This window comes from Taeniopygia guttata, chromosome 1A (assembly GCF_048771995.1).
Source record: "Taeniopygia guttata chromosome 1A, bTaeGut7.mat, whole genome shotgun sequence".
Lineage (NCBI taxonomy): Eukaryota > Metazoa > Chordata > Aves > Passeriformes > Estrildidae > Taeniopygia > Taeniopygia guttata.
Window position 1 is genome coordinate 324755 of NC_133025.1, and position 19594 is coordinate 344348.

At 67.6% G+C, this 19594-nt stretch overlaps 1 protein-coding gene across 1 annotated transcript; it reads left to right on the forward strand.

Annotated features, from left to right (window-relative positions):
- The first annotated feature begins 7397 nt into the window (after positions 1-7397).
- Positions 7398-15314, forward strand: LOC140682272 (cadherin-related family member 5-like). The gene is made up of 15 exons (XM_072923947.1): positions 7398-7458; positions 7953-8179; positions 9053-9112; positions 9191-9283; positions 9791-9877; positions 9948-10058; positions 10893-11063; positions 11153-11243; positions 11925-12031; positions 12201-12401; positions 12821-12955; positions 13263-13341; positions 13674-13870; positions 14326-14346; positions 14862-15314. Exons 1-15 carry the CDS (start codon positions 7398-7400, stop codon positions 15312-15314), a joined length of 2094 nt encoding a protein of 697 aa, XP_072780048.1.
- Positions 15315-19594: the final 4280 nt, after the last annotated feature.

A 19594-nucleotide genomic window follows, 5' to 3' on the forward strand; every position in this document is an offset into this window, starting at 1 on the left:
CAAGGGATGCTTTTTGTGACTTAGTGTCTGAGAGCATACAGATGTCCGTAATTCTTTGCTTTTAATTGTCTTGTAATTGTCCTAACTCTAAACTTTATTACTCTAATTGTATTACTATTTTTATAACCATGTTATTATTATTAAACTTTTAAAATTTTAAAATACCAAGTGATTGGTGTTTTTCACAGGAAAGATATCTCCTTGGAGAAAAGTGGAAAAAACCTGTTTATTAAACAAGCAAACCTAAACAATATTAAGCCATAAAACATCTTACCACTCCAAGAGAGAGTCACACTCAGAAAAAGTCCCCAGGCTGCAGCTGGGCTCACTCAGTCTCTGATCAGTCCCTGCAGTGCTGGAAATGCCACGGCCCGGAGCTGCTGCTGCTCTTCTGGTGTTCAGTCCAGAGCAGGTCCAGAGAAAGGGAAAAAACACAGTCCAGGGAACTTCTTTGCCTCAGCTAGCTAAAACTAACTAGAAAAGCAAAGGAGAGCTCTGTCTCACTGTCTGTCCGTCCACAGACAGCACAGCCCAGGAGCAGGAATGTGGAGGAGGGAGTGCAGTTCTTGAAAACAAACTCCGCGCTTCTTCCCCCCCTTCACTCCTGGAACAAGCCTTAAAGATGCCAAACTTATTATTCAGCATAAACAGGGCCGAAGACTGGGGATAAAGGCATCGTGCAGTCAACCCGGGACACCCTGACAGGATTCCTGGCCAGGCCGGGGTGGCTGGGGACACTTGCCAAGTGTCCCCATCCATGTTTGCGTGTCCCCAACCACGTCTGTTTGCAGCTCGCTGTGCTCCACAGAGCGCTGCGTTCCAGCAGGGTGTGCCGGGTGGTGCTGGTCCCTGTCCCTGCAGGCTGCCCCTGCTCCTCAGGCCATCCCTGTCCCTCAGACCATCCCTGTCCCTGCAGGCTGCCCCTGCTCCTCAGACCATCCCTGTCCCTCAGACCATCCCTGTCCCTGCAGGCTGCCCCTGCTCCTCAGACCATCCCTGTCCCTCAGGCCATCCCTGTCCCTGCAGGCTGCCCCTGTCCCTCAGACCATCCCTGTCCCTGCAGGCTGCCCCTGCTCCTCAGGCCATCCCTGTCCCTGCAGGCTGCCCCTGCTCCTCAGGCCATCCCTGTCCCTGCAGGCTGCTCCTGCTCCTCAGACCATCCCTGTCCCTGCAGGCTGCCCCTGCTCCTCAGGCCAGCGGGCTCCTGGCAGTGGCACAGCAATCTTGTCCCCCTTCTGGCCAGACGCCGCTCGCTTTGGATACAGACTGTACAAACTGTGATTTTTGGGGACACTTTGGTGCACCCCACAGACGATGGCGAATCCATGTGGCTGGACCATCGAGGATCTCATCTCACGGTGGTAGCTATAATCCCCTTTCCCCTCCTTTCTCTCCATCCTTAATTCCCTTTTCTGTCCCCTCTAGGGCATTTGCTGTTTTGGCCCCTAACGAAGGTGCGTTTGTTGTGATTAACCCGACGTTCCCCTGCCGAGCGGGTGGGGACAGGGCCTCAGGTGGGACAGGGTGACATCGGCCCGACCTGCACAGGGACAGGGAACCGTCCCCAGACGCCTTCCTCACGAGTGCCAGCCCCACACAGCCCCAGAGCGGGGCGGCCGCCGTGGGGCACAGCCAGGGGGGACACATGCGTGTGCCAGGCACTTCTTCTCTCTCAGGATTTCTATAGAGGAACGCAGAGGAAAGAAAGATAAAACAATTTCTGTTTCTGCTCCTTGTTTTCCCATGAGGAATGTGTTTGGAGAATTGTTTCCCTGGGGTGTTGCTTGGTTGGATTCTGGTGAGGATTGTTTGAGCCTGGTGGCCAATCCAACCCACCTGGGGCTGGGCTCTCAGAGAGGGTCACCAGTTGGGAGTTAGTTAAATATAGTAGTTAAAAAAAGTAAGTAGTTTTAGTATCTCCTTTAAATAGTATATTAATGTATTATAGTATACTTATACTAAAGAAATCATTCAGCCTTCTGCACATAATAATTTCTTCCCACCAGGTTCACCTGCATTTACAATAGATATGAGCAGCTACTGAGGGGTATTCCTTGGGGCCTTGATCCCTCCTTGTTCCTCATCTCAGTCGCTGGTTTGGTGATGCCTGCAGTCAAACCCAATGTGTCAGCAGGCAGGGGCGCTCGATTGAGAAGGATTTTGGGGGAAAACTCCTTTAATTTCCTTTCCCTCGTAGTCACTGTTCAATAGTGATGAGGTGGCTTCTGGGGCCCGTGGTGTTCGTTCCCTGTGCCCAGGGCCGTGCCAGCCCCCACGTCACCTGGTGGTGCTGCCCATGGCAGGTGCGTGGGACGAGATCCTCTCCTGGTCCTTTCCAGCCCAGCCCGGCCTGAGGCTCCATGATTCGTGGTCAGTCCAGCTACAGCTGCGGTGTCACTGCTGGGTCACAGGCCAGGTCCCTGGGCAGCCCCACCTCTGCTGGGTGCTGGTTTGGGGCTCAGCAGAACACGCTGAAGTGATACACGGAATAAACAAACAGACTCCAGAGCCTGGAAGTTATTGTCAGGTCTGAAATTATTGTCAGCATCCGGCACAAGTGAGATCGCTCTCCAGAAACTTGTGCCTGAACCTCAGCCTGACCCAAACCTTTATTCGCAAAGGTGTTCCATGTGCAATACATCGCACAACTTTCACATGAGTATTCAAGCCCTGGCCCCGCCTCTCATGCTAAATAGGTCCACGCCCTTCTGGGCACGAGTAGCTTGCCCTGGTGGTCGTACAGGGCTCTCTCGGGGTCTTCTGAGGCTGAAGATCTTGGTCTTCCTCATGGTTGAACTTTTTAACTTTTCCTCTTTGTGCATTCCGTCCTTCGGTGCTTATCTGAGTACATCTGTCTGTCTTGATAAGCTTGGAGATAGAGGAGCCTCTTTATCGGGGTTCTTTGCATCTTTTTGTCTCCTCCGTATTGTTCATTATGCAAGAAGCTTCAGAAATTTGCATTTTCCTATGCTCTTTGTACCATGGCAGAGGTTTCTTAAATAAAAGGTTAAAATTCAACACATAATTCTACTAGCTAAAATTTAAATGCTTGATTCATTTTGTTAACCTAAGCGTACTCAGAGAGTGCCGGTGTCACCCTCAGGCGGGGTAGTCACTGCTCAGCTCCCGGGACGGACCTCGGGGCGTTTGGGTGCCCCGGGGCGCAGGTTCAGCCCGGCGGGAAGGAGCCGTGGTAATTAATGCCCAGCCTCCTCATCACACCCAGTTCACGCAGCACAAACGAATAATTAATCACCAATCAGAAGTGGAAACGATGTTTTTGGTAGCCTGGAGCTCTGGCACTCCTGGGTGTCCATGACAGGAGTGGCCAAAGCTGCGGGAGTGGAATTGGTCTTTGCCTTGACCGGTTCTGAGGAGGGTGGTCAGGGCACGCTGTCCAGGCAGTGCAATCCTCCCCTTTGGGTCAGTGAGCAAGGTCTGGCTCCCCTGCCGACCCACAGCACCCTCTTCTTGGCCAGCACCATGGTGGCTACAAGCACAGCTGGTGGCCCAACCTCTCCAAGGCCAGCTGGTGCTGCCCTGGTGGCACCGAGGGCCCCAGGGTCCCCAGCCGTGGTGGCAGGGCCAGGCCATGTCCTGGTCCCTCCTGAGCTGGCCTGAAACCTGAGCCCTCAACTGCCTGCAGGTGATGGGCTCTGGGACTCTGCTGGCCTGGAGGGGTTTGTGACCTGATGAACGTGTCCTGGTCAGCGTGTCCGGGTCAGCGTGTCCTGGGTCAGTGTGTCCTGGTCAGCGTGTCCTGGTCATCCTGACTGATGTGTCCTGGTCAGTGTGTCCTGGTCAGCGTGTCCTGGTCATCCTGACTGATGTGTCCTGGTCAGTGTGTCCTGGTCAGCGTGTCCCGGTCAGCATATCCTGATTGGAGTGTCCTGATCAATGTGTCCTGGTCACCATGTTGTAGTCAGTATGTCCTGGTCAGCGTGTCCTGGTCAGCGTGTCCTGGCCAGCATGTCCTGGGTCAGCATGTCCTGCGTCAGTGTGTCCTGCGTCAGCGTGTCCTGATTGATGTATCCTGGTCAGAGTGTTGTGGTCAGCGTGTCTTGGTCAGCGTGTCTTGGTCAGTGTGTGTTGCTCAGGGCATCCTGACGAATGTGTCCTGGTCAGTGTATCCTAATTGGAGTGTCCTGACCCCTGTGTCCTGCTCAGCATGTCCTGGTCAGTGTGTCCTGACCAATGTGTCCTGATCGATGTGTCCCAGTCAGAGTGTGGGATTGCTCCCAGCAGGAGCGCCAGCACCCGAGCCAGCCATCCCCTGGGGCCCGAGCAGCCGGTGCCAACCCCGGAACCGGTACCGGCACCGGCCCCGGACCGGGTTCTGGTGATCTCGGTGCCGTACCGGAGCCTGGTGCGGTTCTGTAACTTGCTCCGGGATTTCCTGCGGTTCCTGCGGGACCAGCTGGGCTGACCCGGCCGCAGCGGGCGCAGCTCCGGCCGCAGAACGCGGCCCCGGCCCACGGAGCGGAGTGGGAACAGAGCAGCACACACAGGCAGGGTGAGGCGCACCTCGCTGCACACACTCACACACACACACATGCACGCACACACACACACACATGCACACACACACGCACACACACACACATGCACACACGCACACATGCACACACACAGGCACCCAGCAGGACCCCACACCTCTGCAGCCACAGCCGCTCACTTGCACAGACAGTGCTCAGAGACCTGCACACACCTGTGCACACCAGCCACACACAGGGGTCACACACACACAGGGGTCACACACACACAGGTGTGTCACACACACAGGGGTGTCACACACACACAGGCGTGTCTTACATACACAGGTGTCACACACACAGGTGTTTCACACACACAGGTGTCACACACACAGGTGTCACACACACATAGATGTCTCACACACAGGTGTCACACACACAGGTCTGTCATACACAGGTGTCATACACACACAGGTGTGTCACACACCAGTGTGTCATACACACACAGGTGTCTCACACACATAGATGTCTCACACACAGGTGTTTCACAGACAGGTCTGTCATACACAGGTGTCATACACACACAGGTGTCACACACACAGGTCTGTCATACACAGGTGTCATAGACAGGTGTCATACACACAGGTGTGTCATACACAGGTGTCTTTCACACACAGGTGTCTCACAGATGCACATGTGCGTCACATACATGCACAGTTGTCTTGTGCACACAGGTGTGAGACACACACTTGTGTCACACACACACACACACCTGTGTCACACACACACATACACACACACAGCTGTCTCACACACCTGCACACACACGCTCACCTCTTTTACACCCGTGCTCCCCCCCTTGGTGGCCCCCGTGTCACTTCCCCCTCCCCCCCGCTCATCCTCTTTGTCCCCAAAGCGGATTATGGCGGTGGCTCAGCGGGGACACGCGAGTGTGCAAGGAGGGGCCACATCGCCGACCAGCCTCACACCGGCCACAGGTGTGCGTGGGGGCGGTCACACCCCTCCCGGGTGTGCACAGGGGTGGGACACCGCTCCCAGGTGTGCAGGGAGGGTCACACCCCTCCCGGGTGTGCACAGGAGTGTGACACCCCTGCCAGGTGTGCACAGGGGTGTGACACCCCTCCCGGGCATGCACAGGGGTGTGTCACCCCTCCCTGGGCCCACACCTGTGCCAACAGCGGGGGCAGACTGTGCCCAGCCCAGCAGGACAGGTACTGTGTGCCGTACACGGCAGGCAGGTGACAGGGGATGCTCCCGGGCAGCACGGACAGGTGACATCTCCTGAAGTGCAAGCAGGGACCGGGGCACGCAGGTGAGCCCTGGGCACGGCCCGTGGGGCTCGGGGCGCTGGGCAGGAGATGCCCAGGCAGGTGCCAGCAGGTGATACCCAGGGTTGGAGCCCTGGTTACCGGGAATGTTAAAGAGGATGCGGAATTTGACCTGAGACCCAAGAAAGAAACAAAGACTCCACACCCAGGAGGGGCAGGAGGGTGGGTGATGCCCAGGTGATACAGGTGATGCCCAAGGTGCGGCAGGTGATGTAGGTGCTGCCAGGTGGTGCCCAGCCAGGACAGGTGATGCCCAGAGGATGCAGGTGATGCCCAAGGTGTGGCAGGTGATGCCCAGTGCTGCCCAGGTGGTGCAGGTGATGCTCAGGAAGGACAGGTGATGCCCAGCTGATGCAGGTGCTGCCCAGGCGGTGCCCAGGCGGTGCCAGGCCGGGCAGGTGGTGCAGGTGAGGCTCAGGAAGGACAGGTGATGCCCAAGATGTGGCAGGTGATGCCCGGTGCTGCCCAGGTGGTGCAGGTGATGCTCAAGAAGGACAGGCGATGCCCAGCTGATGCAGGTGATGCCCGGTGCTGCCCAGGCGGTGCAGGTGATGCTCAAGAAGGACAGGCGATGCCCAGCTGGTGCAGGTGATGCCCAGGCGGTGCCAGGCAGGGCAGGTGGTGCAGGTGATGCTCAGGAAGGACAGGTGATGCCCAGCTGATGCAGGCGGTGCCCAGGCGGTGCCAGGCCGGGCGGGACTCCGAGCCCCGGCCGCAGGTCCCGGGTCAGCCCCGCCCCGGGCCCGGCCCCCCCGGTCCCGCCCCCGCCCCCCCGTCCCGCCGGGCCGGGGCAGCAGCGCCGGGGGCGGCGGCGCCGGGCAGGTACGGGGGGGCGGGGGGAGCGGACTGGGGGGGCCGTGATCCCCGGGAGGGGGTCCCGGGGTGGGAGGGTGTCCCGGACACGGGGGGCCGTGCCCTGGGGTGACACGCGGGCGCGGTGGCACCCGCGGAGCGCGGGGTGGGAACCGGAGCCCCCCACTCCTCCCGTGCCCCCAGCACGGAGCGGCTCTGGGGGACAGCACGGGGACCCCGCACCGCACCGCGGGGATGGGGGGGTGGCAGAAGGGAGCGCCCCCCCTTCCCCCGCCCTAATTACCTGCCGCTAATTGGGGTGGGGGGGCGCCATATGGCTGCCACTGCCGCGCGGGGAACGCCGAGGGTCCCCCTGCAGACCCCAGGGCAGGGCCAGCACAGTGCGGGGGGCGACACGAGTGGCATTGGTCAGGGGACACGGGGGACACGGCGGGGGGACACGGCTGTCCGGCCTGGCACCGGCCGGTGGGACCCCCGGGTGGGGACAGGGACACGCTGGGGCCGTGCACCGGGACAGCGGCAGCACCCCGGGGCCCTGGGGAAGGGGACCCGGGCATGGCGGCCCGGGTGGGTGACACGGGCAGAGCCAGCCAAGCACGAGAGCCCCGGGGGAGGGACCCGGGGCGGTGTCAGCGCTGCCACCGGGGCTGTCCGGCCGGGGCGACGTTGCGGAGGGCGCTGGGGACAGGGGCGCGGGGCCGGGGGTGGCAGCCCCGCTCCTCCCGCCCCCGCCGCAGGCGCCCCCCGAGGTCCCCGTGTCCCCATGGCCGCCGCGTCCTGCCCGGCGCTCCTGGCCGCCTGCCTGGCGCTGCACCTGGCCACAGGTGAGCACCCGGGACACCTGGCCCCCCGGCAGGGGACACCTGAGCGGGACACCGCGGCTGGGAGGGACCCGGTGGGCGTCTGCTGGGGACCCTGGGGGTAGCAACCGCGAGAGGTGGGACCCCAGGGCACAGGGACACGGGGGGGACCCAAAGATGTCACCCGAGTGCAGGACCACTGGGGTTGATTGCCCACTGGTCTCCTGGGGACGGGGACACGGGGGTGGGGACACGGGGGGACACACGGGCGACCATGCTGGGGGTCTGGGGAGTGGGATTTGGGTGGTGGGGACACGGGGGGACTGAGGGGGGAGGTGGCAACGCGGATGGAGCTGTTGGGCTGGGGACATGGGGACCCTGGGGCGGGGACACCAGGGACCCCGGGAGGGTCAGCAGGGAACGGAGAGGGGAGGACCTGGAGAGGGGCCCAGGGCTTGGGGACACGGGGAGCCGCGGGGCCACCCCCCCACGGACACCCGTGTGCCCATCCCCGGCAGCCCGGGGCGACGGCTGCAGCGGCTTCGGGAACCTGTTCACGGAGATCGCGGAGAACAGCGCCCACGGGAGCCTGGTGGCGCGGCTGCCCCCGCCGGGGGACGCGGGGGGCGCGGGGGGCGGCGCCGGCCTCCAGCTCTGCCTGGTGGGTGCCGACGCCGCCTGGTTCTACCTGGACGGGCGCAGCGTCCGGCTCAACGTCTCGGCAGGGCGGCCGCTGGACCGTGAGGTGACACCGCCGGGACACCCCCGGTCCCCTGCCCTGCTCCAGCCGTCCTGCAGCCGTCGAGTGTCCGTCCGTGTCCGTCCCGCATCCATCCTGTGTCCACTGTCCATCCTGAATCCACCCCCTCCACCCCGTGTCCATCCTCCACCCACCCGGTGTCCATCTACCTCCACCATCCATCCCAAACATACCCGTGTCCATCCTGTGTCCATCCCACACCCACCTGTGTCCATCCCGTGTCCATCCCAAACCCACCTGTGTCCATCCTCCACCCACCCGGTGTCCATCTACCTCCACCATCCATCCCAAACACACCTGTGTACATCCCTCCATCCCACACCCACCCGTGTCCATCCTCTGTCCATCCCACACCCACCTGTGTCCATCCCTCCATCCCACACCCACCTGTGTCCATCCTGTGTCCATCCTGTGTTCATCCCAAACCCACCTGTGTCCATCCTTTGTCTCTCATCCATACTCCATCTATCCTGGGTCTGCCATCATCTGTCTATGTACCATTCGTCCTTCCTCTTCTGCCCATCCTGTATCCGTCCTCCCTCCGCCCCATGTCCGTCCTGTGTCCGTCCCGTGTCCACCCCGTGTCCATCCCGTGTCCATCCATTCACGCTCCCTCCGTCCCGTGTCCATCCCGTGTCCATCCCGTGTCCACCCCGTGTCCATCCCGTGTCCGTGCTGTGTCACGCTCCCTCCGTCCCGTGTCCCTCCATCCTGCAGCCCCTCTCCCTCCCTCCCTCCCAGGTCCTCCTGCCCCCCCGATCCAGCTGGGACCCTCCTGCCCCAGCTTGGCCTTGGCGGGGGACCCCGTGGGGAGCCCCCACGTCACCCGTGTCCCTCCGGTGTCCCTCGTCCCCGCAGGAGCTGGAGTCCCCGGTGCTGATGGTGGCCCTGACGTGTGCCGAGGACGGCTCCCCCCCGGTACGGCCACGCGCGGTGGGGACCCCGGGGGCTCTGGGGGCGCCCGGTCCCACCCCGGTCACCGCCTGTGTCCGGCAGGTCGAGTTCCGGATCATCGTCCAGGTGCTCAACGAGAACGACAACCGGCCCCACTTCCAGGGGGCCACAGTCCTCACCCACAACGTCAGCGAGGTGACAGTGGCACTGCCGGGGACAGGGGTGGTGGCACGTCCTGCACATGGTCACGGTGGTGGGGCAGGGACGGGCGCCAGGACAGGGACGGCTGTGCGCGTGGGCTGGGGACAGGCAGGGGACAGGGACGGGGACAGGGATGGGGACAGGGATGGGGACAGGGATGGGGACAGGGACGGGGACAGGGAGGGTTGGGGTCATGGGTACAAGGACAGTTTGTGCCAGGGAGGGTGCCCGGAAGGGATGGGGACACCCAAAAGTGGGAACGGGGACACCGGGTGTGCTCGTGAGTGCGGGGAGTGTTGGGGGACCCGCGGTGACCCCCACGAGGCGGCTCAGGGCTGTCTGGGGGTGCGGGTGAGTTCGGGATTCCCGGGTGCGTTCGGGATTCCTGGGTGCGGTCGGGGAGCACAGGGGGTGTTCGGGGAGCACAGGGGGTGTTCAGGGGTGTGGGGTCCCTTTGGGGTCCCCGGGGTGTCCCGGGGGCGCTGCTGACCCCCGCGGCAGCTGGCGCCGGTGCACTCGGTGGTGTTCAGCGCCCAGGCCGAGGACGCGGACGGGGACACGCTGATGTACGTCATCGACACGGCCTCGGTGAGCCGGGGCGGGGGCGGGGGGCGCGGGGGGGCCGGGGCCATCTGCCGGCCTGACCGACCCCCCCCAGCCCGACGCGCGCTTCTTCCGCATCGACCTCCCGAACAGCGGCCGCGTGGTGCTGGCGCGGGCCCTCGACTTCGAGAGCCGGCGGCACCTCGAGGTGGTCGTGACCGCCGTGGTGAGACCCCCGCCCGCCCCGGGACCCTGCGGCGGGCCCCCGCCTCTCCCGGCTGTCCCCGTGTCCGTGGGACCCTCACCCGAGGCGCTCGGACATGGGACCCCCGTCCGTGAGCCCCCCACTTGTGGGACCCCGGCGGAGGACCCTGATACGAGCCCATCGGCTGCGGGACCCCCGCCCACCCTCATGAACGGGGCCCTGGCACCCGCCCCTGGCCCCGGGGAAGACCCCAGCCCCGCCCCAGCCCCACGGAGCCCCCGCCCGCGGGTCTGGGGTCCTTGTGCCCGCCGCAGCCCCTCGGCCGTGCCGCGGGTGGGTTGCACAGGCGGGGGTCCCCCCCAGCCTGCCCGCCCCCCCACGCCCGCCGCCGTCCCCGCCGGCCCCGCTAATTGGGGGTGACGTGATCCCGTCACCTGCCCTCAATCCCCCTCATTTCCTTAATGGGCCACCTGCGCCCCCTCCCCCCCCCCCCCCCCCTCCAGCGCCCCGCCCCCACCCGGCACCCCCCGGCACCCCCACGCCGCGGTGGGAACTCGGCGGGACCCCACGGCCCCCGGCTGCGACCCCCACTCCTGCCTGGGGCAGGGGGTTCCTGTCCCTCCGGCCCCCTTTGCACGGGGGTCCCTGTCCCGTGGGGGTCCCTGTACCTGGCGTGTCCCCATTCAGTGGGTCCCTGTCCCGCGGGGTGTCCCCGTGCCCGTGGGTCCCCATTCAGTGGGGTCCCCATTCCGTGGGTCCCTGTCCCGCGGGGCTCCCTGGACCCCGGGGCTGTCCCCTGCCGTGGGGGTCCCTGTCCCCTCGGTGCCCCCAGCAGGTTTTGGGGCTTTGCCGCAGGAGATGAACACGCGGGAGCGGTTCAACGCCTCGGCCCGGGTGCGGGTCAATGTCCTGGACGGGGATGACCAGTACCCCCAGTTCCTGCCCTGCACCCCCCGCGCCCCCCACAGCCCCCTCGTCTGCACCAGCCCCGTCTACACCGCCAACGTCACCGAGGGCCAGCTCCAGGTGCGACACGGGGCCCTGGGGACACCGCGGGGGTCGGGGGGGCCCGCGGGGCTCGGCCGGACACCCCCGTGTCCCCTCCTTGTCCCCAGGGGGGTCCCCTGAGCTTCAGCCCCGGCGCCGTCTATGCCGAGGACGGGGACAGGGGGCTGCGGGCGGCCATCACCTACTCCCTGCTGGCAGGTAGCGGGGCCGGGGGACACGGGGACACGGGGGGACACAGCGGCAGCGACACACAGACACGGGAGGGCAGGGGGTGGGGACACGGGGACACAGGCACAGACGCGTGGGCAGGAACACAGCGACACCACAGCAGGGACACAGATGTGCCAGGACACGGGGACAGGGATGTGCTGGGCGGGGACATGGGGGGGCGGGGGCGGCCATGGTGCCCGGGGGGGGTCCCAGGGCCGCCCTGTGCCCCCAGACCCTGCCACTGCCGGGGGTCTCCCTACGGTGGGGGTGTCTGTGCTGAGGGGGGGTCCAAGTCAGCACAATCCCATTGCCAGATCCACTGGGGCAAATTGAATAAAGGGATTGAGCTGCGGGGGCCCTAATCCCCCCTCCGGCTCGGGGGGCCGGTGGGGGGTGGGTGTCAACCCCTGGTGCACCCAAGGGTGCTCCAGCACCAGAGGAGTTAAACCTTCTCCATACTGGGGTTCAAAGGGTTAATACCGCCCCCCCCCCCTCAAAATAAGAGGGGTCCTCCCCGCCGTGAAGGTCCAGGAATGGACGGGGGAGGGGACAGCAGGGACATCCCTCAGGGCTGCCCCGGGAGTTTCCCACAGTGCCCCGGGGCAGGAGGCAGGTGGGGGGCCCGGGGGGGGTCTCGGGGGGTCGGTCCCCATCTCTGTGCCCCCCCAGGCCAGGAGAGCAGCAGGTTCCACATCGACAACGTGACCGGGGCCATTACGCTGCTGCGGGCGGTGGAGAGCAGCCGGCAGACCCCCGAGATCTGCCTCAGCGTCATGGTGGGCGGGGGTCGGGGGTCGGGCTGGGGCGGCAGGGACACGGGGGGCCCGGGGTGGTGGGAGCTGCCCGGGGCGCTCCGGGAACCCCCCACGGGTGCAGGGAGCTGGTGGCGGTGAGTGAGTGACACCCGGGTGTCCCGCGTGTCCCTCCACGCCCCGCGCCCCCCAGGCCTCGCAGGTGAACGACCCCTCCAAGTACGCGGTGGCGCGGGCGCTGGTGCGGGTGCTGGCCCCGAACCGGCACCCGCCGCGCTTCCCCCGCGCCCGGTACCGCGCCTTCGTGCCCGCGGGCCCGCGCCGCGCCGCGCTGCTGCTCACCTTCGGCGGGCAGGCGCTCGTCCTGCGCGCACACGACCCCGACTTCCCCGAGGTGAGCGGGAGCGGGGCCGCGGGGCGGGAGCGGGGCAGGTGGGGGGCAGGCAGGGGTGCAGGTGGGATGCAGGCAGGGATGCAGGTAGGGATGCAGGTGGGATGCAGGCAGGGATGCAGGTGGGATGCCGGTGGGATACCGGTGGGATGCAGGCAAGGATGCAGGCAGGGATGCAGGTGGGATACAGGTGGGATGCAGGTGGATGCAGGTGGGATACAGGCAGGGATGCAGGGGGATGCAGGTGGGATACAGGCAGGGATGCAGGCAGGGATGAAGGTGGGATGAAGGCGGGATACAGGCAGGGATGCAGGTGGGGTGCAGGTAGATGCAGGTAGGGATGACAGACGCAGGGAGAGGTGTGGGCAGCACTCAGGTGCCGGGTGAGGGTGGGTGCGGGCAGGAGCTGACCCCCCCCGCAGGGGGTGAATCCCCATGTGCGCTACACCCTGAGCCACGGCGCCAACCAGAGCCAGCAGCTCTTCCAGGTGATGCCCAACGGGCTCCTGGTGGCCCAGGCGGATCAGCTGCGACCCGGGCAGAGCCACCGCCTGCAGGTCAGCGTGGGGGGCCGCAGGGGGAAGGGGGACGTGGGGGGCTAGGGAGGATTAGGGGGCACGGGGAGCAGGGGCACGTGGGAGTACGGGAGGATTGGGGGCACTGGGTGGGCACGGTGGAGGTTGTGGGTACCAGCGGGGCACTAAGGGCTGCGTGGTGCCGCAGAGGGGACACGGGGCGGGACAGAGGGGACACTGAGGCTTGGGGGCACCTCCGTGTGCCCTTGTGTGTCCCCCCGGTGCCGCAGCCGTGTCCCCGCCTGGCCCCTGTGCTCACCGTGTCCCCTCCGTGCCCCTTCCCCGGCAGGTGCTGGCGCGGGACGAGGAATCGGGCGAGACCTCCAACACCACGGTGGAGCTGGAGGTGCTGTGGCCGGGGCAGGCGGGTACGGAGGAGGGGGATCCCCCCAGAAACCCCCCAGGGACCCCTCCGTGACCCTCCCCATCCCCGCGGCACTGGGACACCCCCCAGGACACCCACCCCAGCGATGGGGTGTCCCCAGAGCCCCGCCCGGTGGAGAGGGACCCCCGGCTCTGTATTCCCCCCCCTCCCCCGTGATGGATTTTCCCCAGGCTCCCACGGTGGCGGGGTCCCCCCGCGGCCGCCCCGGACCGTGATGGGGTCCCCCATCCCGGAGCCCCCGGGATGTGCCGGGCTCTGTCCCCGCGCTGCCCCCGGCCGGTGTCCCCCCGCTGACGCGTCCCCTCTGTCGCGCAGCCCCGCGGGACCCCTCGGAGCCGCCCGGCGGGCGCGGGCTGCCGGCGGGGGCGGTGGCGGGGGCGGCGGGGGCGCTGCTCCTGCTCGGGGCCGCGCTCCTGCTGGCGCTCCTGGCGCTGCGGGCGCGGCGGCGGCGGCGGCGGCAGCAGCGCACGGCGGACCGGGCGGCGCTCGCCATCGAGAAGCACCCCAACGTGGTAGGGGCCCCCCAGCCCCCGGGCACCCCCCAGCCCCCGGGCACCGCCCCCCGGAGCCCCCCGACACCCTCCTGCGACCCCCTCCCCGACCCCTAAAGCTCCCGCACGCCCGGCCCGCCTCAAGCCCCGCAAAGCCCCGCACCCCCGTCCCTCCCCCGGGTCAGGGAGGGGGGCCCCGGGTCAAGGGGGGCGCTGCGGCATCGGGGACCCTCCAGTGGGGGGATAGGGGGTCCCCTGTTTCGGAGGGGCTGGGAAGGAAGGGGGTCTCTCGGGTCGGGGGGCTGTGGGATTGGGGTTCTGAGGGTTTGGGGGGGCCGTAGGAAGGCGGTTCGAGGTCTGGGGGGGCTGGAAGGGGGTACCCGGGTCTGGGGGCTGCGGGAAGGAGGGAGCCCACCCGTGCCTCAGTTTCCCAGCTGACCCCCCCCCCCCCCCCCACCCCCCGTTCCGCTCCACAGAGCCTGAGGTGGTTCCAGCCGGTGAGTGGGCGGGGAAGGCGGGGACCCCCCAAAAAGTGCTGGGGGGGGAGGGTCATCCTGCTCTGAGCCCCCCCCCAAAAGGGGGATGCGGGGTCTCCTGTGCCAGGGGGGTCCCATCATAAGGGGTCCCTTTGGGAGGGTCGGGGTGCTGGGGGGTCCCGGGAGGTCCCTGTGCTGGGGAGACATTGGGGTGCTGGGGGGTCCCACGGCCGGGGTGCTGGGTGGGGGGTGAGGGTCCCTGTGCCTGGGGGGTTCGAGGTGCCCGGGGGGGGCCCACGGGGTGGTTTCTGTGCCAGGCAGGGCCGGGGGGGTCCCACGGGGTGTCCCCGGTCTGGGCAGGGTTTGGAGCACTGGGGGTCCCCATGGGGGGGGTCCTTGTGCAGGGGGGACCCCACGGGGGCGGTCGGGGTGCTGGGGGGCTCCCATGGAGGGTCCCCGCGCGGGAGGGGTCCCGTGGGGGGTGTCCGGTGTGGGGGGCGTCCCCTGGCCCCCCTGACCCCTCTGTCCCTCCGCAGGTCCAGGCCGGCAAGTCCCCCCCGAGCCCCCCCCGGCTCTACTACCCCAACGAGGGCTACAGCGAGGTGGGGGAGGTCCCCCCGCCGCCGCCCCCGCCCCCGCCGCCGCCCCCGCCGCCAGCCCCCCAAGCGCCCCCCGCCCCCAAAGCCCAGGCCAACTCCGTGGGGCGGCCGGGGGGCGGCTCGCCCGCGGGGGGATCCCCGGCGGGGTCGCCCCCGGCCCCCCGCGTCCCCAGCCCCGGCGCCCCCCGCGCCCCCAGCCCCGGCGCGGTGCCGGGGGGGCCCGCGGAGGCGAGGGGCAGCCCCGGGGCCGGGGGGCGGCGGGGGGGCGCGCTGGGGGCGCTGCCGGCGCTGCAGGAGGAGAGCGAGGAGAGCCTGGAGGAGGCGGCGGGCGGCGACCCCCGGGTGCCCCCCCCGCTGCTGCAGCTGCTCGAGGACTCCATCGAGTGCTGAGCGGGAATAAAGAGCCGCAGCGGCACGGCTGGAGCTGGGCGCGCCGGGGGCACGGGGGGCCACGGGGGGGGCACTGGGGGTCATTGGGGGGGCACGGGGGGGCACTGGGGGGCACTGGGGTTCATTGGAGGGCACTGGGGGGGCACTGGGGGGGCACTGGGGGGGCACTGGGAGGCACTGGGGGGGCACTGGGGGGGTACTGGGGGGTCACTGGTTCGCACTGGGGGGGGCACTGGGGGGCACTGGCAGTCACTGAGGGGCACTGGGGGTCACTGGGGGGCACTGGGGGGTCCCTGGTTCGCACTGGGGGTCACTGGGGGGGTCACTGGTTCAAACTGGGGTCACTGGGGGGGGGGTCACTGGTTCAAACTGGGGTCACTGAGGGGGGGTCACTGGTTCGCACTGGGGGTCACTGGGGGGGCACTGGCAGTCCCTGGTTCACACTGGGGGTCACTGGGGGGTCCCTGGTTCACACTGGGGGTCAATGGGGGGGGTCACTGGTTCAAACTGGGGGTCACTGGGGGGGTCACTGGTTCAAACTGGGGTCACTGGGGGTCACCGGGCCATCCTGGGGTTCCCGCTCTCCCCGCGCCCCCGCTCGCATTTGGGCGTTTCCCGCGTTCCCGTGGCCCCGCCCACAGGGGCGGAGCTTCTCTCTGACCACGCCCCTTAAAGGCGCCGCGTCCCTTACGTGGCCCTGCCCCACGAGGGGGCCGTGGGGTCCCCGTGCCCCGCGTGGGGTTTGGGTGCCGCGGGGTCCCTGGGGGTCCCCTGGGGGTGCCGTGGGGATCCCCTGGGGTGCCCTTCCCCCACGCGTGACCCCGTGGTTGTGGGCGGCCCCCGCTAAGAGGCTTGAGCGGGAGTTTGTCGCTAATCCCCGGGGTCACCGGCACCGGCGGGTCACCTCCGGCGGTGGCACCGGCACCGCGACACCGCCACGGGGGCGCTGGGGCGTGGGGGACAGCGGGGTGCGCTGGGAACACTGGGGGCGTGCGAACTGGGCTGTACTGGGAGCACTGGGCTGTACTGGGGGCACTGGGCTGTACTGGGGGCACTGGGCTGTACTGGGGGCGCTGGGAGCGCGCGAACTGCTGTGTACTGGGACATACTGGGGCGTGCTGGGAGAACTGGGTGCTTTGGGAGCACTGGGAGCGCCGTGCGCAATGCGCTGTACTGGGCCACGCTCGGACAGCTGGGTTATACTGGTTCATACTGGGAGCGCTGGGCGGAGCAGCACCGCCCCCCCATTACCTTCCTGCCCCTCCCCCGCCCCCTCGCCCCCTCCCAAATCCCCCCTTAATCCGGCCGCGATAATCCCCGGCAGCTGCCGCGGCTGCAAAAGGCCCGGGGGGGGCGGGGGGGCACACAGGCTGCGACCCCCGAGCCCCCCGCGACCCCCGCGTGTCGCGCTCCCACGCGTGTCCCCCTGCGCCGCTCGGGAGGGGCTGGAAGTGCGACCCCCCCCACGGGGGTGTGGGGAGAGGGCGGAGGGGCGGCCAGTGGGGGTCGCGGGGGGGACCCCCCCATGCGTGACCTCCGCTCTGTGACCTCCCCCGAACGTGGGCCGCACCCCCGCTGCCCCGTGCCTCAGTTTCCCCCGTGTCCCGACCGAACCCCACGGGGTGGGCGGAGCCGAGGGCGCGGTGCCGCCCCCCCGTGCCCCCTCCCACGGCACCGGGTCCCGCCGGCAGCGGCACCCACGGACCCCCGCGGGAACCCCCGGGACCCCCCCGCGCCATGGAAGCGCCCCCAGACTGCCCCGAGGGCGGGGGGACCCCCGCGGGACAGGGGGAGCGCAGGTAACGGGGGGCTCGGGGGGCGTGGGGGGCTGGGGGCGCTGGGGGTGCCGTGGGGGGGGGTCAGTGCCGGGATGGGGGCTCAGGGCCGGGATGGGCGGGTCAGTGCCGGGGGTCAGTGCCGGGATGGGGGTCAGGGCCGGGATGGGGGGGTCAGTGCCGGGATGGGGGGGTCAGTGCCGGGATGGGGGGGTCAGTGCCGGGATGGGGGTCAGTGCCGGGATGGGGGGGTCAGTGCCGGGGGGTCAGTGCCGGGGATCAGTGCCGGGATGGGGGTCAGTGCCGGGGGTCAGTGCCGGGATGGGGGGGTCACTGCCGGGATGGGGGGGTCAGTGCCGGGATGGGGGTCAGTGCCGGGATGGGGGGGTCAGTGCCGGGGGTCCCGGGAGACGGGACAGCGCGATGGGAAGGTCCGTGACAGGGGTCAGTGTGGGGGGGTCAGTGTGGGGGGGTCTGTGTGTCCGTGACAGGGGTCAGTGTGGGGGGGCTGTGGGTCCGTGACAGGGGTCAGTGTGGGGGGGTCAGTGTGGGGGGTCTGTGTGTCCGTGACAGGGGTCAGTGTGGGGGGGCTGTGGGTCCGTGACAGGGGTCAGTGTGGGGGGGTCAGTATGGGGGGGCTGTGGGTCCGTGACAGGGGTCAGTGTGGGGGGGTCAGTATGGGGGGGCTGTGGGTCCGTGACAGGGGTCAGTGTGGGGGGGCTGTGGGTCCGTGACAGGGGTCAGTGTGGGGGGGTCAGTATGGGGGGGCTGTGGGTCCGTGACAGGGGTCAGTGTGGGGGGGTCAGTGTGGGGGGGCTGTGGGTCCGTGACAGGGGTCAGTGTGGGGGGTCTGTGGGTCCGTGACAAGGGTCAGTGGGAGGGTTCCGTGGGGGGTCCGTGCCGTGGCCGTGCCTCGGGTGGGCTCTGTTTGCCCCCTGCGCTGGGGGGTCACCTGGGGACACGGGGGGGGTCACCTTGGAGGGGGCGGGGAGAGCTGCCCCCCCCCCCCGCCCTGCCCGGCCCGGCCTGCGGGGGGCGCTGTGCCGGGAGCCCGAACCCGGGATGGGGGCGGCCCGCCCGGCATGGGGGGCGGGACACGGACAGGGGGTCAGAGGGGATCACACACAGGGGATCACACACAGGGGATCGATCACAGGGGATCACAGGTGATCGATCCCAGGTGCCCCAGGTGATCGATCCCAGCTGCTCACACAGGTGATCGATCCCAGGTGCCCCAGGGGATCGATCCCAGGTGCCCCAGGGGATCGATCCCAGGTGCCCCAGGGGATCGATCCCAGCTGCTCACACAGGTGATCGATCCCAGCTGCTCACACAGGTGATCGATCCCAGGTGCTCCAGGTGATCGATCCCAGCTGCTCACACAGGTGATCGATCCCAGGTGCCCCAGGTGATCGATCCCAGGTGCCCCAGGTGATCGATCCCAGGTGATCGATCCCAGGTGCCCCAGGTGATCGATCCCAACTGCTCACACAGGTGATCGATCCCAGGTGCTCACACAGGTGATCGATCCCAGGTGCCCCAGGTGATCGATCCCAACTGCTCACACAGGTGATCGATCCCAGGTGCTCACACAGGTGATCGATCCCAGGTGCCCCAGGTGATCGATCCCAGGTGCCCCAGGGGATCGATCCCAGCTGCTCACACAGGTGATCGATCCCAGGTGCTCACACAGGTGATCGATCCCAGGTGCCCCAGGTGATCGATCCCAACTGCTCACACAGGTGATCGATCCCAGGTGCCCCAGGTGTGGCTCCTTTGCCGCCCCATCCCCCGGGGCTCGTCAGGGCCGCACAAACAGCCCCGGGGGGCGCGGGCTGTCCCCAGGGTCAACCGGGGCAGGGGGACCCCAAGGGACACCCAAAGCAGAAGCGTGTCCCCCCACAGGGGAGGCACCCCAAAATCAGTGGGTGCCCCCATAAACGGGGAGCACCCAAAACGAGGTGGGGCACCCCAAAGAGAGGATTGCTCCCCAAGAAAGGCAGTGCACCCGAAAGAGGGAGTGCTCGAAACAGAGGGGCGCACCCCAAAAGGGGGGGACACCCCCATGCAGGAGGCGCACCCACACTGGAGGAATGTGGCCCCCCAAACTGGGAGCACCCGAAATGAAGGCCTGCACCTCCCAAAACGGGGTGCGCCCAAAAGAGAGGTGCCCTCAGCGCCACAGCCGGGGGTGCCCGCAGGAAAGGGACCCCAAACCGCAGAGCGGGGGTGCCCCAACCCCGGGGTGCCTCAATCCCGGTGCTTGGGGGTGCCCCAATCCCGGGGTACCCCAGTCCCGGGGCTCGGGGTGCCCCAGTCCCGGTGCTTGGGGGTGCCCCATCCCGGGGTGTCCCCATCCCGGGGTGTCCCCATCCCCGGGGGTGCCCCATCCCGGCGGTGTCCCCATCCCGGGGGTGCCCCCATCCCGGGGTACCCCATCCCGGGGGTGCCCCCATCCCGGGGTACCCCATCCCGGGGGTGTCCCCGGCGCTCGGGGGCGTGGCC